Raw genomic sequence first — 17447 nt, 5'->3', positions numbered from 1 at the left:
TATTAGAACTCAGTTACGCCATTTTCAGCATGTGGCTGTTTTGTGGCTAGTTTGAAGAGTTTTGTTTTTTCCAGCATGACTTTACACAAAAGTTTTGTTTTTCTGTGTGCAGTGATGCAGCGGAGACGGTGATCCACTCGGCAGATGCCTTTGCTCCAGTTGGCTACCTGCGCTTCACCGAGATGCACACCGAGAACAAAGATGCCGTGAGTCAAAATTTTGAAGGAACCCACGAGTGCAACTTGTTTTACAAATAGGATCAATGCCTTTCAATGCTGGATCAATCGTTCCACAACAAAAGTTTGAGTAACTTTGGGGTTTATTACTTCAAAACCACCGTGAGGGCAAAACAAATACAAGAACAAAACCTTTTGGTGTCTGATAACTTTGTCGAGCAGAAGAGAAACACGGTACTGCAGGGCAGGGTTCAGATCAAACCTCCAGAGGGTCTCTCTCTCTTTCTCTTTCGCACACTCTTGCTCTCGGTGTCTCCCTTCATCTCTCACTCTCTCTCTCCTCTAGCCCCACATGGCCTACTTTGACGTCTGCAATATTCACTGCCGCCTGAAACTAGGCCCAGCTTAATAAACATGTCTGCTCACATTAAGGCGCTTTGCATTCAGGTAGCTGGCTAAGTGGACACAGACGGGGGTTGCAGGAAGGCAGTAGGAATTGGCTTTTGGTTTATTGGAAGGAGCTGAATGGGGGCTTCACAGACAAGAAGGGTGACACTTTGAAACATTTTTACTTTCCCTGCAACAACAGACAACTTTATAATAATTAAATTATTGTCGAGAATGCTGCGATGGAGACATTGACCTCATTTATGTGTTGTTTTAATTACTCTGGTAGGAATTGTCTGGTTGAATAAGACACCTACGAGTTGATGAGCGTTCCTGGCAACAGGAAGTGCTGCTCGCATGCCGCTGTATTTGTAACAGGGAGATACGACTATAAGGGTTACACTGTGGGATGCTACTCGCCTGTAGCTTCACATGTCTCCAGGGTAAAGCATTTGCACTTGTATGTCTTTGCACATCTCACAATAATGTGTGCATTTTGATTTTGTTTGTGTGCAAGAAAGCGTGTGTGTGTAGCCTCGTGTTTGTGTATCTGCATGTTGGATGGGGGTTGGGACTGTTATGGACAGAAAACATACCCCCATCCCACAACCTTCGTGACCCTGCAGCCTCACTCCCTACAGCTATATATTTTTTCACTCCCCACGCTGCCGCTCCCACCCCCATCACACAAACACACACACACACGCTCACACAGCCCCTGTAGCCCCCCCTAGGTTGCTGGGGGAAGAGCAGGGAGATCCAGGGCCTGCGAGGGGAGGCGAAGGCGGAGAAGGGGGGCAACCAGGGGAGAACCTGCCCTGGTTCAGCCTTCTGAAGCTCTTCTCGTCAGGGTGACAGATCTGCGGTGACACCACCACTAGAGGAAACTGCACCGGGCTCAGGGGGTGGGGATGGACCACCATCATTTGCCCTCCGTTAATGCTAGTCAAGCTATTTTTCATGCTGGCCAGGAGAGAGGGGCTGAAGTATAATTAATTTGATTATCATATGGCCTAATGCAGTTGACAGCAGATGAGGGGGGTGAATGAGTGTTGGGGGGCGTTGAAGCAAATATGAAATATGTATTCAAATGTGTGACACCCCAGCAGGATTTGGCAGGTAATATGTATGCCTTAGAGAATGGTAATGGTTTGTTTTTTAAAGAAGTAGCAGCCAAAAGTATATACAAGGAAAAAGCTGGTGAAATCCAAAACATGTCTCACCCATCCAGTCATGAGTTTTGACTGACAGCCAGCATGATTGAATCTACAGTATCAGAAAACACCGCTCCCTATTCGCCTGAACCACGAATATGTTAGCATGTTGTTTTATATTCATTCACCTTGAAGTTATGTGTGTCTAGGCCCTTGTCATGAAAGACTGACACACAGCCTGCGTGGTGGGATATTTGAAAAGGTTTGCTAATTATTCGGCGTTTTGTCTGTCTTTGCAAAAGGCTCAGTGCTCTTTGGTGGGCGTTTGGCCTGATGTATTCCCTGTGGTGCTTTATTGCAGGATGTGGTGGCGGGAGCTTTGCCCCATGGTAGTTGTCCTTGCCAGAGCGCCATTGACAAGATGACTGAGGAGGTGGAATATGCTGATCAAGCTCAAGACAACCAGCAAGAATTTACATCAAATTGTGACCTTAGTTGTCAGCGGGGCCACGGTGAGATTCATTTATGGCGAGACATGCACGTGCTGACATGCATGCTCAAGTGTGTGTTTATGTGTGTGTCAGATGGTATTTGTGTGTGGCGTGTGCTCCCTGAATCTGTGTCATGTGGCCAGCATCATGATGCTAGTATTTTTGAGTGACTGTTTGACAAGAGCTGTCATTTCAGCATTGTATCTGTGACAGTCTCTGTATTCATTTCTTTTTTTTTGACATAAACCACCTATTCATGAATTACCTCTTATACAGCAATATTTCCTAATTGTAAATGAAGAAAAAAGAAATGACATAATTATTTTGTATGTTCTAAAAGTCTTTCATAAGCACTGTAAGCCTTGTAGGAACCATTTGTCAAGCCTCTTCCTCTTCATGTATCTCTTCCATCAGATCTCCCTCCCTCCTGCTCACCAAGAAGCTCCAGAGGCTATCAGTGGATCTCTGGCATCAGCGGCCTCCAGAGCACAGATCCAGGAATCCAGGGCCAGACGTCAGCAGCTTTCACACAGATGCAAAGTAAGGGAGAGTGTACAGTTGAGAAATTATCGAGCAAGAGAGAAACACTTTTGAATTACATGGTGTATCGTAGCTGTGGAAATGCTTTTAAATATCTCTACTCCCAGGAAAAGCACAAGGGTCAACTTGATAATTTTGTCTTGCCTTCCTAAAGGAACAGCGTGTAAAATTAAGGGGGATTTAGTGGCATTTTGTGATGAGGATTGCAGATTGCAACAAGCTGAAACGTCTCCTGGTTGGAATTCCTTCGGTGTTTATCGTTCAGAATGTTTTAATCAGGATCTAAATTAACTGCAGAGGTCTCTTCCTCTCCAAAACAAACAGGTCATTAAAACTGGTAAAAACACTTTATAAAGCAGTTTCAGATTAAAAATCAGTGCTTCTCCAACATTGTTCTAGCCCATCATTATTTTGGATCCAGAAGTTCAGGTGGTTTCACTGGGAGCTGAATTATCCGCAGAGATCGCCTCCCGTCCAACACAAACTGACTGATTTAGACCAGTAAAAAAAAAAAAAAACGGAATAAGAGTGGTTTTCTTGTTACAAATCAGCGTTTCTGCAACGCTGCCAATCCAGCAGCTGCTAATGTGTGCTAACCTTTTTTCTCTGATAACTTAAGATCCAGATGCTCTGGATGTTTTTACTGTGAGCCGAATTATCTCACAGATTTAAACTGGTAAAAACAAAGAATAAAATAGTTTCCCATTTAAAAAAAAAAGTGTTTTTCCAATGCTGCTTGTCATAGAGTAGTTGCTAACTATGGTGGCCGACGTGAAAACATGAACAGCTCTATTTAGAGCCAGTGTTTGGTTTGTCTGTTCTGGGCTGATGTAGAAACATGGTGATACAACATAGCCATTTCTGTGGATGAGGACCCGCTCCTGCTCCCTGTGTAGATATAAACGTCTCGTTCAAAAGTAACAAAAAAACACAACTTCCCTCATTATCAGGTGATTATGCAATAAAGAAAACACACTTATTATATCATAGTCTATTTCTGCCTATATATACCCCTAAATCCACACTGTGCCTTTATCACAGAAAGGCACACAGAACTACACTCACAAGTAAACTAACCTTTAATAAGTCATGTTTTCTTCGATCCAATAAAAAATCGCATCTTTGATATGATCAAGGGAGGATGATACAGAATTTCTTTGTCCAGAGGTGATTTAAGCAGCTCAGTCAAAGAGATTCTACAGGGCTCTACTTAAACCCCAAAGATCCATTGGACAGAAACATCTGGGGAAAACTTCTTTGTCCCTTGGGTGTCTTTCTTTCTCCTTGCTGCGTTAGCTAAAGACACACGAGGAGGTGTGGCAGAGCTTGAGAAGTCGTTCCTTATTCAGAAGTGCTTGTCAACCCAGCAGGCAAAACCCTGAGTGTCAGTGACTCCGTCCGTCACAACACAGGCATCGTGAGTTGGCCACCAAACAAGGACATGCACTTTAAAATTAACCCAAACTAAGCCTCTTTTAAAACACACACACACACACACACACACACACAATGCATGTTGGGTGGGTTATCGTTTTTGCCCTGCAGAAGTTTAAAAGTGCACGCTTTTACAGTGTATCTGAGTCTTTTTTCTCTCTCTTTCTCTTTTTTGATGGAGAAAGAGGAGCGAAAGATGAAAGGCATATTTAATGTTTATCGTGGTGCTCGGCTGAACAGCCTTCACAGTGCAGAGACAATATTAAACAAGTTAATATTTAATGAACAACCTCTTTGTATGAGGGCGAAGTAGTCTGAGACGCTAGTGTTGGCAAAGGAAAAACAAACTTGAAGCTCTTTCAAATGATTGTAGGGAGAAAGGCTTTGCTTTGAGCCCTTGTGCCTGTGTTTGCATCCAAAGCCTACGATGTGCACAGATACTCGGTTAGGCTGCTCTTTATAGAAGGGGACAAATACCATTACCACTTTAATGCAGTTTCAGTGCATTTCAGTGTCAGGAAAAAAAAACTTTTAAACTATCCACCGCTTAACTACAATGGTGATAGCCTTCAAATGATTGTTTGAACAGACTGACTGTATGGAAGGTATACAGCGCCGCTGTATGCCTGACATTGTGACACAAGCAAAGGCCTGTACTGACTTAGACTCCATGAGTATTTGTTCGCTGGCAAGCTTGCCTGTTTTAGTTTGAGAAGATACAATTCTTAACTTCATCAAAACAACATGTCAAAAGAAATACTAGATGTAGAATACGTTTATAGCGGTAAACCAAGAACATGAGTCTCAAAGAACCAATTTCATGAAATTGGTGACCAGTTACAAACAAACAAGGTGATACTGGGGCCAAGAGCAGCTATTCTTCTTGGTCACAAACCTGTCCTTTTGCCTGTGTAAACATGTTGCATTTGGATTGTATTTGTAGGATATTGCTTTTTATTGTTGAGTATACTGGTTCTCTGCCAGTTTAGCTTAAGCCAGAGATAAACGTGGTTTTTACAGTGTGTTTGCGTGCGACTAATGGCTGCCTCATGAATCTTTCGTCTATTTGAAATGTGTTAGTTGTGCATTTCTCCATAACATAACGCTACTTGACTGCAAGTCGCGATCAAACATGAATGATAGGGGATAGCGTGAGAAACCTTTTGGCCATTGTCACAATGTGCTCAAATAGAGACCTTACGTACTGTCAAAAAATGACTTCGCTGTCACTTTTCCGCCTGTGATCTCACGATTAATAATCCTCCAGTAACATGCATTGTGCATAGGCAAGTATATGAACAACTCTGTTGATGACTCAGTGGATTGTCAATGTGGATTTGTGGTTAAGAAGCAAGTATATCTGTAGCCTTAAGATAGAATAATTTGTATTTACAAAAGGAAACACCTTATTTGTATAGTCTGCCTGCAGATAGTTCAGATTTTTTTTAACATTTCAGTAGCTTATTAGTTGAGATTTAACTGTGTCGCTTTGTCTGCATTCATCATGTCCTATGCAGCATAGGTTGATTGAATGGTTCAAGTTCAACTAAATTCAGAGAATATGTGGTGAATTGTCACATACTGTATGTTCTATAGATTAGTATCTACAGGATAAAGTGAAACCTTTAAATTATTTAATCTCAATTAATAAGATGTTGAAATATACTTTAGAAATACTTTATAAACTATCTGCAGGCACACTACTATCCAAGTAAAGTGTTACCTCACAATATATTACACTACAGTGACTTACTGTACAATATGCTGACTGTGTCCAGGTGAGTTAGACAGCAGAGGATGGAAGATGAAGGACATCATCCTGGTGCACCTGTATGTGAGGTCCATGGAAGACTTTGTTCCACTCAATGCAGTCTATAAGAAACACTTTGGCATAAACCCCCCTGCCAGGTAAAGATGCAAACACATATGCAGATCTTTTTCACTGTTTTTCCTCTCTCTCTGTGCACAATCTTACACTGCTCAAACTCAAAATCATTAACTTCTCTGCAGCAGTTTTATTCTTAGCTCCATATTTTTCACTCTTTTCCTCGTAGGGTTTGTGTCCAGGCTCCTCTAGCTGCTGGTCAGCTGCTGCAGATGGACTGCCTGCTCCATGACTGGACCAAGCCCCTGGAGGAAGGCTGCTTCCACCAGAGGGAAGCCCTGCATGTCCAGAGTCTGTCCCACTGGGCCCCAGCCAACATCGGGCCCTACAGTCAGGCCCTCAGGGTAAGTCTTCAGGGAAGGGGTGGTGTTCCTGGTAGTGGGTAAGAGTGTTGATAGTTTAATAGACTAATTACTAACTAAACTGTGAATAGACTAATTTCTTGTAGTTCCTGGTTAACCTTGACCTCGTCACATGACTTGTTTGGCTAGTAATTGCAAATGATCTACTAAATCCCTTGATTTGGAGCCAAAAAAGTTTTTATTTTGCATCATTGCTGGTAAAGTAATTCAAAGTATCACTTTGTGAAGGTTAGTAATAGATCCATGGTGGAATACCAGGGATTACTTCGATGAATGATGCACCGTACTGATGCTTCTTCTGATGCTTTGTTTTGCTTGACTCTCACAAAGCAATTGAAGTGTCTGGGATTACGTGCGGGACTTTGTGTTTGTCTCTGTTGTCTTTGTTTTTGTATAGATGCATGTGTGCAGATGCGTGTGATTGTTGTTACGTGTGATAGTTTGTCCTCATCACTACTTTTATGTATACATGTAAATATGTATCAGTATTCTAGTGGGCAGTGTGTATTCATTTTTGCACTTGTTTGTAAAGCAACAAATAGAACTTCTTTCATATTGTTTCAAACCCGGGAAGAATGTGGAATTCAAAGGCAGAGCAGAGGAAGTGTGGGCCGTGGTTACACGGTTGGCTTGGTGTTTTGTTTACCCAGTGTGTATTATATGGGATTACACTTGTCAAGGTACTGTCAACAAGGATAGTGTCCATCTCCTCCACACTGTCCTTGATCCTGCAGCCAAATCCGTCTATGAGTGAGAACATGTGTGGATTAGCCATTCATTTAGAGCTTGACGGCATATCTCACCAGTGTGTCACTGAAGCTCAGAGGATCCTTTGCAGTTTGGATTCCTGAGATGTAACCTACAGAGTCAGGTTTGCTTTTAACATGCCAGCAGTGTTTGATTTCCTCAATGGAGTCTCATTGAGACATGAAATTGAAGTCAGCTGTAGGCATGAGCTGTTGCCCCTGGAAAACAGTCTAATCTCTCATTCCTCTAATGATCATTCATATCCAAAGCAATTTGAGAAAACAATGAGAGAGGGGTTTGCTTGCTCAGAGCTGTGCGCTTCACACGACCCCTGCGTCGCCTCTCCGTGTGTCTGCTCCTCTTCCACGCTACAATGGCTTAATTTGATCAAAAATGTATTAACAACTCTTCAGTGCAGCTAGAGATTTTTACATATTGATACAATTACCCCCTTGCTGTGAGCAAGTATGCAGCACCACCCCTCCTCTCACCAGCACATTGACTCCATCTTAATGGCAATTTTCCTTGGTGACTGTTGCCGCGTGACACCATGGCGACAGGGCTGTGGCATCAACAGAGACAGAGAAGCTGCTCAATGAGACCAAATAACCTGGAGTCCTCCACATTCACTGTCTGCAGAAAAGAGTTAGTAATTAAAAGAAGGATCCAGCTGTATTAGGGGTTGGAAGTGGGGGTTGAACTGGAAATGATTAAAGGATGAATTTGTGATCTTAATTATGTCCGGAAAATGTAATCAGTTTTGTGCAGCAGAGATGCTTTTGTGCTGAGCTGTTTGAAGGGGCAATGACTTAATGGAGGAAAAACAGAAATTAAGGGTCGAATTTGATGAATAATTATGGTTAACTGTTTATTTATTTTTGTTCATTAATCTGACAGAGTGTAGCAATGCTTACTATTTGAATGTGCTGTATTAAAATAAAGCAATAAGCCACAAGAGGCCGCGCAAATCGTTTCTAAAAACACCCCCTAGCTGTTCTAACATCACTGCAAACCACAGCCTAGAGTGGCTTACTGCTTTTATTAAACAGCAACCTCTGGAGCTGAAAAATGAAGTGCCAAAAACTGTACTTCCTCTAATAGCCACTTGAGGCTGGCTCCCAAAGTGAGTCAACCCCCATAGACCCCTATGTGAAAATGCCAAATTTGTAGCAGAAATGAAGTTGTTAAACAACATTTTGCAGAATGGTTGCAATGCAATATGTGCCAACTAGAAGTTCATGTCTATGGTCTCCAGTTAATGTTAGGAGATGGGAAAAAAAGTTCTCATCATGTTGCAATTATATTATAACCACATACACCAAATATCTACAAATGGCAATTACATTAGATTTACCATAAGATTGCACTCACTTTACCTGAGCTGTTGTCACTTGCCAGCATTATCATTTTTTATCCCTTATGATATCACAATATCCGAAATCTAGGCTGATGTCTAGTCTCATCACAACATCAATATAAAACAGATATATTGCCCAGCCCTCCACACGTGTGCACTGTAACTACAGAAAAGTGAGCATAACAGGCTACAAATAAAAACATACAATCCAGTTTATAGTTGCTGTAGTTGGTGCGATTTGGATGGAGATAAAGGGCCTGTGGATTGGGTGGCAGCAATGCCAGATATTTCTCCAAATAAGTACCAGTAAACTGTCAGCACTGTAGGTTCTTAATCTTATTTTTCATCTGCGTTTAAAAAAAATGCATTTATTGTATGACAGCGTTGCTTATGTCTGACCATTCTCATCCTGGCTGTTCTCATCATTTGGCGATTGCCCTCTTTAGTTCTGTGTCTCATTTGGCAAAACCTATCTAGCCTACTTAGCACAGTAATACTGAAATGATAATGTGGTTGCAGCTGTGTGTTTATAGAATATTTTACAATGGCTTTGAACACAGTTCAGCTAATCATAATCAAGAACCAGAACTTCCTGTTTTTTAATAGGGCTGTAAACTGATCAATGTCCAGCTCTACTGGGACCAGTTTATTCCTTTTGTCAAGCGTCCAGTGGTTTGAGAGACAGCACATGGCTACTGACAGTGTATGGCACTGTGGCCCTGCAGGATTTGACTACAGTAGGTCCCCACACTGAAAGGGCGGCACTGGTGGAAGTAAAGAGGAACCGCATTAGGGACTGGCATGTGATGGATGCTGGACCTTCAAACTCCATCCATCTATTCATCTATCTGCCTGGCTTGTCATGTCGCTCAGCTTCAGCTCTCGGGAATGGCAAGCTGACTGACTGTCGACTCAGCCTGGCAAGCTGACAGATTCAGATCTGACTTGATTTAAAGAATTAGTTAACCTTTATGATGTCAAAGCTGTGGGCCTCTTGGTGTATTGTATGTTAATGTAAGATATGCTGGTAGTTTTGGTTAAAGCCGCAAGCCATAAAGACAAAAGCAGTGATTTAATGTATGCTTTGTTTTTACATGTTGTTCTGTACCTGATTGACACATTTTCAGAGGTTGTCACAATATGTATTACTTGTAGTAGAATATATCATTTGTAAGTGCGGAGGAATCAAAGTGCTTGCCCCTATTTTATTTTGTTTGTTGCGCTGTCTTATTTATCAAAGATCTGATGCAAATTTTGTCATTTGTTTGGACACAATTTGCATAATCTAATTAAGATATAAGAAATGCAGTTGTTTTATTACATCAATCAATTCATTGAAAACAAAACAGGCTCTCAGACATCCAGCATCTTTGTTGCGAAAATATCAAAACAAATTCTCCCATTACAACAAAAGCCAAGTAATGGCATGCTTTTAATAGAAATAAACGTTATTACAGCATTTTCTATCAGTTGCTTCTTAAAAGGAGCTTTTAAACAATTCTGTTGCATTAAGATAATAGCAATAGAAAACCAGCTTGTGTTCCTTTAGCCAGCGGTGTTCCACATTTTTGCACAGAAATCCATTTGTACTCCTATCAAACGATTACACTCATGAGTTGCCAGATGGAAAAAAATTGACCAATCATTTACTAAAGTCCAAGTCAGCAACAGAAGTCTCAAACTGCACCTTCTCCATGTCAATGTAGATTAATGCTGCCTGTTCCGTCACATTCCCTTTGGAGCCACATTCACAGGAGCAAACACAATAGCCAAACTAGCTCTGAATAGGAAGACTATCAGTTGAATGGCTGTTAAACATCTCCTCTTTCCTGTTAAGGTAAGTGGCTCACCCCAGGGATATTTGCTAGGAAATTATACTCACTGATCAGATTCTGCGGGGTACGTTTTGGGAGCTGACTGCACTAGCCTCAGGTTGCGGGTGAACACTAACCCCTTGCCTCATTCCCCTAATTGTGAGTGACAGTCAATATTGTGGGAAGAGCGTCTCGCACGAGCCCGCGATAGGATTTGCATTGGATTTTGAAAATTGTCAAAGTGGACTGTGAGGCATCAGGAGGGAAGTGGAGCTGACGTTGCCAATTAGCGTCAAAGGGAGGAGTGTACTGTGGCGGGAGGTAGTATTTGAATAATCTGCTCACAGGAGTCTTAATGTTTAAAAACAATGAGCTGAACTTTGTCTGACCCTCTTGATGAGAAGTTCAGAGGTCAAGCTGCGTCATGTTGAGGTTGGGCCACCCATGCAGAACCAGACAGAGGTCGCAAGAATGACTAAAAGAAGAGCATATGTAGAAGTTACCACGCTTTTTGGAAGGGTTATTTTGATATTGTTTATTTTGTTCAATAAAGTAGTATATATAGCACTGATGCTGAGCTTTCGGTCCGTGGGCCAAATCTGGCCCGTGATAGGGTGTCAGGTGGTCCATTTTTAAATCACAGTGATTTTTTTTGTACTTCGAATGTAAATAAGGTGCCAGAGTGCGTTTTTAAAAAGCATTGAAATAGATCTTGTTTATAAAAAGGATAGATGGATCCTCGGACCTCTCCATAATGATCTGGGCTGAGTTCTGGATTTTTTTAATTCCTAGAAACTGTCCCTCCGCCTCCTGTCAATTTCCAATGACCCCCAGAAAAAGCAGGTTGGGTATCTCTGATATAGATAATATTATCAAAGATCATTTTAAGAACTTGACTGTAAAGAATAGTGTTGTCACTGTACTAGACTTTCTAACTTAGATTTGACATTGAGGGCATACAAGTTAAGATTCTTTGTTAAAAGGTAAATAAAATAAGGCTTTAACATGACAATGACGACTTCCTTTCCTGGTTAGTAGCCCGAGAGCAGCAGAATAATTGTTGTAAACATTAACAATAAGAGACAGCGAGAAAGCAGAGCCATTACCAGTGTTTCAATACTGTGAAAAAAAGACAAAAAATATTAGAATTAATATGTTTCGCTGAATGGATATTCTTGACAACACTACAAGAGAGTGACAGGAGACATGAGATGAGAGAGATGGGATACGTGATAAAAATCATCGACTTTGTGGCTACGTGGTATACATCCATGCTGTCTTACAAAATTATACAATTTTAAAGGGACAGTTCACCTTAAAATCTACTGCTAGCTAACCTATCACCACTAAGCTTGCTAATTCTGCAATTCAGCTAAAAGGGTAGCCTTTAATGTCTACAACTCATGCTGCCACAAGCATTAGCCTCTCGTCCATGAGTAGATGCACACTTCCTTCTGCACAGTTTGGTTGGCTGGTGTAGTTTGGTAGAAAGAAAATAGTTCCTATATAAAACTGCTCACAACGTCTGTGGATTATCTTGAGTGACCCGATCATGATTTCTGGAAAGAGACATTGCTGTTAAGTTTTTTTAATCTTTTCTTTTTTCTTTTTTTTGGCATTTTAGCACAACAAGCTGAATGCCATCTAGTTTCACAATATTTGACTAGTTTCACTATATTTGAGAGAATGCAGATATCTCTATGGCCGATATCTTCTAGCACTCACATGAAAATAATCTAAATTGATAAATAGCACTACAGATAAGAGGAAAAATATGTGTTTAATCTATCACTCTCCATTTATGTTTTAAACCAAATGTCGCACTGATTTTCATTAGAAATGTTGCAGGAGAACAAATACTGCACAATGAGTTTGTAAAGACAGCAGCCCTGCTTTACAATCAAGGGGCTGACAGCTAAATATGAGCCAGTGTGGCGAGTGAGAAAGCACAAATGTTAGTGATGAATAGCAGAAATTAAGCTAAGTGCTTTAGTTTTATGGTTTGTTGTTCTCACCCAGAATGTTTCACTACAGTAAAAGAGCCAACATGCACAATTCAGCAGCCCCCTCCCTCATCTTCTCTCCATCACATCAAACACCCTCCCCAAACTTCCTCAGTCTACATCTAGAGACTACATCTACCTCAATTACCACAGAAGAGTAATTAGCCAAAAAACAGTGCATGCATCTGCGTTCGGGGAGGTATTCATGCAGCACGAACAGATTAATTAGGACATTTAACTTCATTTCTAATACAACAAAATTAATCCCATAAAATATGAGGGATCTCGGAGGAGGTGCCTGTCAGCATCTGACGCCTCTCCCCTGTTTGCCATAATCTATTAAAACCTTGCTTTTATCTCACCTCTCCCCTGTCATACTTTATGGATTTTTTCATAAACACGGCCCATACTTCATAAATGTCTCAATTTTCTAGTCTATTAACATTACTTCAAAAGCGCTTGATAAAAGAGGAGGGCATGCGTGAAATAATGCACCAATAATACGAAGTGCTGGAGGCTAGAACAGTAGGGGCGGCTCTCCGGCGTGCACGCTCAGACAATGCAAGGGATGTTATCAAGTTTAATAAAGAACAAATGATCACTTCCAACCGGAGGAGGAGGGGAGATGAGGCAGGGAGAAAGGGGTGGGACCAGGAGGGGAACAGTTGTCGAGTAATTGAGTCGATGAAAAATGAGGTCTTTGAAGGCTCAGCGGTTTGAGCAGTCATGAGAGTGAAGGCTTCTCAAAACTACGGCGCTCTTCAGCACTTGTACTTACTTGCTCCTAGTTGCATTGGAGGATGTTAACACAGATTTGTTTTTTTTTCTTTTCATTTCACCAAAGGCACAAGGAGAATAGGCTGCTTGTTTCCTTTCCTGAATGCCTGAATTGTGTGCAGTGAGTTGAACCTTTTGTCTGGGGAGAGTCAGAAAGGCTTTTTGACTGACAGTCGGGCTTCACCTCACAGCCTTTCCCCAGCCAGCATCGATTCACTTCCTGTCTCTGTACATCACCTGAGTGTGTCTCTGTGGGCTTTACTCATCCTACCCAAACACTGGGGTCAACTGTCTTCACTTGAGCCGGACACACACGAAACACGCTGATCAAACCCAGTAAGACTTTGCTGCAATGGCATGTCGGCTGTATGCCCCGAGGCCAGGTCTTACACACACACACAGACACACACGTACACCTGTGCACTCTTTGTGAGAGGCCCTGGCTGTGTGACAAGGTAAACCGGTTTGGTCATTAAAACGAGTCACAGGTGACTCACTGTAACACACTCATGACTGACAGGACAGGTTTACAGTGTTCAAACTGCTTTGATTGACATGCAGTTCAATAAAGATGTATGCAAAGGCAAACAAATGGACAATTTGAGTGTGCACACGTTATCTCAAATCATCAGCACCTAATTGTTCGATGGCAAATGTTTGCTCTTGTGCAGGTCTGTTGACTAACATGGGTGCTTCAACACTGTCTTGTATGCAAAAAAAAAGGATCTTCCACATCCGAAGACGTATATCTGCGTTGACACATGGACATAGCTCTGTCCAGGGACATTGCTGCAGCTTTTGGACACGGGCTGGGCTGCCTGTAAATGTGATCACATATGTGTGAGAGGTCATATCAGACTACGTTTTTAATCTGATGAGGGGGGCAGTTTTATGGGAAGTGGTAGACGGCAGAGGAGGTAATTATGTTCCTCCCAACCCCTTCCCACACCCCCCTTTCACTTTCTCTCCTGCTGTGACGGCGTAGAGGCTGACCTGCCATGGCGGTGGTCATTTTCAGGAGTCAGTGCATTCTTTAATGCAATACTCTGTGCCTCTGCTGCTGCTGCACCACGTGGGGACAGACTGGTATCAGCTTGTACCAGGCGAGGACAGGGGAAGGACTGGATCTGTCAGAGTGCATCGACTCTCACGCGGCCGCGTTACGCCGGCGCTGTGCCTCTGCCCCGGCCCCTGCCACACTCCCACTCATTAATGGGCCCGGTCCTGACAACTGATCCTAATTGCCTTTGAACAGCTCTTCATGTATTATTGGTGCCTGACTGCCTTGGTTCATGTCAACAAGCCACGGGAGGCAGGGGCAGGATAGCCACCGCCACTGTCCCCTCTTCCTCTTTTTACAAACTGAAGGATGTGGAGATACACTTATACTAGATATGCATATAAATATATATATGTCGTGTGTATGTGGACCAGCCTAACTCATATGGGAACCCTCAAGACATAGGTCTCTACAAAGATTGGGGAAAAAAACAATACAGGGTATGGAAATATTTTTGAATTGCATTATTGTTACATGAACGCCATTTAAAAAAAAAAGAATTATTAAAATTACAAATAGAAATTAAACTTTTGGTAGTCTATGACTATAATTAATGAAATTGCTTTTACCATCTGCCAGATACATTTTGTAACAAATAAATTATTAAAGTGAGATAAACTGATGTAAAACTTTATCTTCTATCTATCTAAGATAAAACAGTTTACATTTGGAGACATCTTTGCAGTTGGAAAAAAAAGATAATAACTTGCAACATATTGTAATGTATGTCATCGCAATTGTCAGCATATGACAACATGTTTAAGATCAAAATAAAATGGTATTTTGACTTAAATATTGTGATTTAACTGTATCGTGGGGCCTCGGGTGATACCCATCCCTAGTGCCTTTTTTTAAAAAAGCTTTTTTTTTGTTGCTACATTTTAAGAATAGAATAAATTAGAACATTTAAAGGAATGCACAATAATATATCGAGTTATGACGCATGAATATGATTTTATTTGATAAATAGTAGACTCTAGCTTTTTAATTTAAGGCAACCACATGATCCATGAGTGTGCATGTGTGTGCGTGCTTGTTTTCTACTCACTTTGTCATTGCTGATGACATCAAGAGGGCATGTGAAAAGCATCATGTATAGATCCCTCCGCAGCCGATATCTGCCATGACACTCGCGCTATTACAATTGCAATCACAAACACTCAAAACACATCATTATTTGTAGTCCTGCGTGTGAATTATTACCCCATATCCAACTATTTACAACCCCATTTTACCCTTTCTTATTTGAATACAGAGAAAGGAGCGGTGCGGTGGTGCGGCTTTTTTATTTGCGGAATGAAATAACTGAATACCAAATGCATAGATAAAAAGCATAGCGGCGTGTCCTGTCCACTCCCATCACTGTCTGGGAGAGGAGAGACGTATGACCATCCCATTACTATGGTAACTAGCCACTATATTCAGAGCTGCCCGGGTGTGTTTCTTCCCCCTGCAGTGACGAGAGGGCATAGCTGACAGGGCACACACACACACAAACACACACACACACAAAAACACACAGCTAGGGAGGGTCTGGAAGATGCTTCTTGTGAAATATACACATGTGTGGCAAATACAGACAGAAGAATACAGGAGCCAGACATACAAGTGTGGTGACATACAGAGACTAATAGGGAGCAGCGTTAGTGAGAAATATAACCCTGTAACTTTTCAGTATTTCACTCACAGCAAAATTCTTTCACCCCAAATAAGTGATGCTGAAACATAAGAGAAATCTAGTAAGAGAATTAATAATACTTAAATAAAAAGCAAATTATGCTGTCACATTTTTGATTTATAGCTATCAGTCAAACAGAATTGAATAAAGTTGTCTAGCATTTTAATAAATTAATTAATAATTGAAAAGTAACAATAAATTAATATTGTTTTGTTAGCAAAGAAATATAAGATAATACATGATAGATATGTTGCCAACACATACAGAGTTTATAACAATAATTGTCACCAACCCAGACTGTTAGAGACGGCTTGTTACTGCAGCAGATTCACCTACTGACTGCTGCACAGCCCTGCACTGTAGTTTGTGTATTTTAGGAAACTGCTATAATTATCATGCTCTCCTCCAAAGCTCCTGCGATTCCATAAGTTACACACATTAAAAGTGGCAGTCAGCGCCTCTGGTTAGAAATGATTATTACATCCACATGCAACAGTGTGCCAGCATTGCCATTCCGTCTTCATTTATTAACTGATTTTTTTTAGCAGTACTACAGACGAGTCAGACAAGAGTTAGCGCCATTTACTTTTGGCCACTCGCTTCATCATAAATTTCCCATGGAGCAATTCTTCGGAGTAGTAACTTTTAACCTGGGTCATTCATTTTTTTAAATGCCATTGTCATCAAAGCACGTTTTACCGAGGTAAAAACTGCTGCAGATGAATTATATACAGCCCCCTGTTTTTTTCTGTGGACATATCGGCATGTTCACTTTTAATATATATTTATTATTGATATTATGGATTTATTATGTAAGGGGATGTCAGGCCTCGTAAGTCTGGGTAATATAATGCAGTTGAGATGCTCAGGGTAAGAGTTCATTCAATATAATATAGAGTACACACAATATTTTCCACATGTCGAAATGTATTGAGTTATATTTGATGCTCACATGTGAGTATTTGCTTTACTTTTCAGTGGGGAATCAGTTCATTTTCAACACAGAAATAGTGAGAATTTATTATCTTTGGTGCACATTTACAGTAAGATAACATAATTTTGAATATTTACAAAGCAAGTACACGCAAGGATTTCTTCTAAATTCTTTCTTTTTAAATTTTTGTTTTAGTTTTTACTTGACACATTTCAGCCACATTGGATTTTCATTCTTTGAATTATAAAAATAAAGACAGAACAACACTTTTGCAAGATTTTGAAATGAAAACCCCCAAACAATTTGTAATACTATTTTTAAAATTTTCTCCCATATTTTCCTTCATTCATATTCATGCATTTCACTGGTGGAATTTGGGTTTATTTATGCAAACATTTTGACTTTGCCAAAAAAAAAAAGAAAGAAGAAAATCCAAGACGACTCCGATGCTGTCGAGCTAGCCTGTCCATGGATTGAGTGGACTTTGTGTGAACAGCATTGTTGATACTCCCGCTGTCTTTTTAATGCAGCCATACTGCCATCTGTTGAGACCAGAGGGGACTACAATGGTTTTTGCTCCCCTTTACATTTTCTGCACCATCTTGTTCAGTCAGTCTTTTGTCTGTTGTTCATATTTTATTTGTGAAC

General features: G+C 41.0%; 1 protein-coding gene across 2 annotated transcripts in view; it reads left to right on the top strand.

Moving 5' to 3' along the window:
• Nucleotides 1–17447, top strand: part of dph6 (diphthamine biosynthesis 6) — a 69640-nt gene that overhangs the window by 29526 nt on the left and 22667 nt on the right. For both annotated transcript variants that reach the window (XM_042501345.1, XM_042501344.1), the window contains exons 8-12: nt 113–206; nt 2079–2229; nt 2623–2748; nt 5961–6090; nt 6237–6411. In XM_042501345.1, coding sequence (XP_042357279.1) covers nt 113–206; nt 2079–2229; nt 2623–2748; nt 5961–6090; nt 6237–6411 — 676 coding nt within the window. The remainder of the gene's footprint in view (nt 1–112; nt 207–2078; nt 2230–2622; nt 2749–5960; nt 6091–6236; nt 6412–17447) is intronic.

This window comes from Plectropomus leopardus, chromosome 14, assembly GCF_008729295.1.
Source record: "Plectropomus leopardus isolate mb chromosome 14, YSFRI_Pleo_2.0, whole genome shotgun sequence".
NCBI lineage: Eukaryota > Metazoa > Chordata > Actinopteri > Perciformes > Serranidae > Plectropomus > Plectropomus leopardus.
The sequence above is the reverse complement of the archived record's forward strand: the minus strand, read 5'-3'. Positions and strand labels throughout refer to the sequence as shown.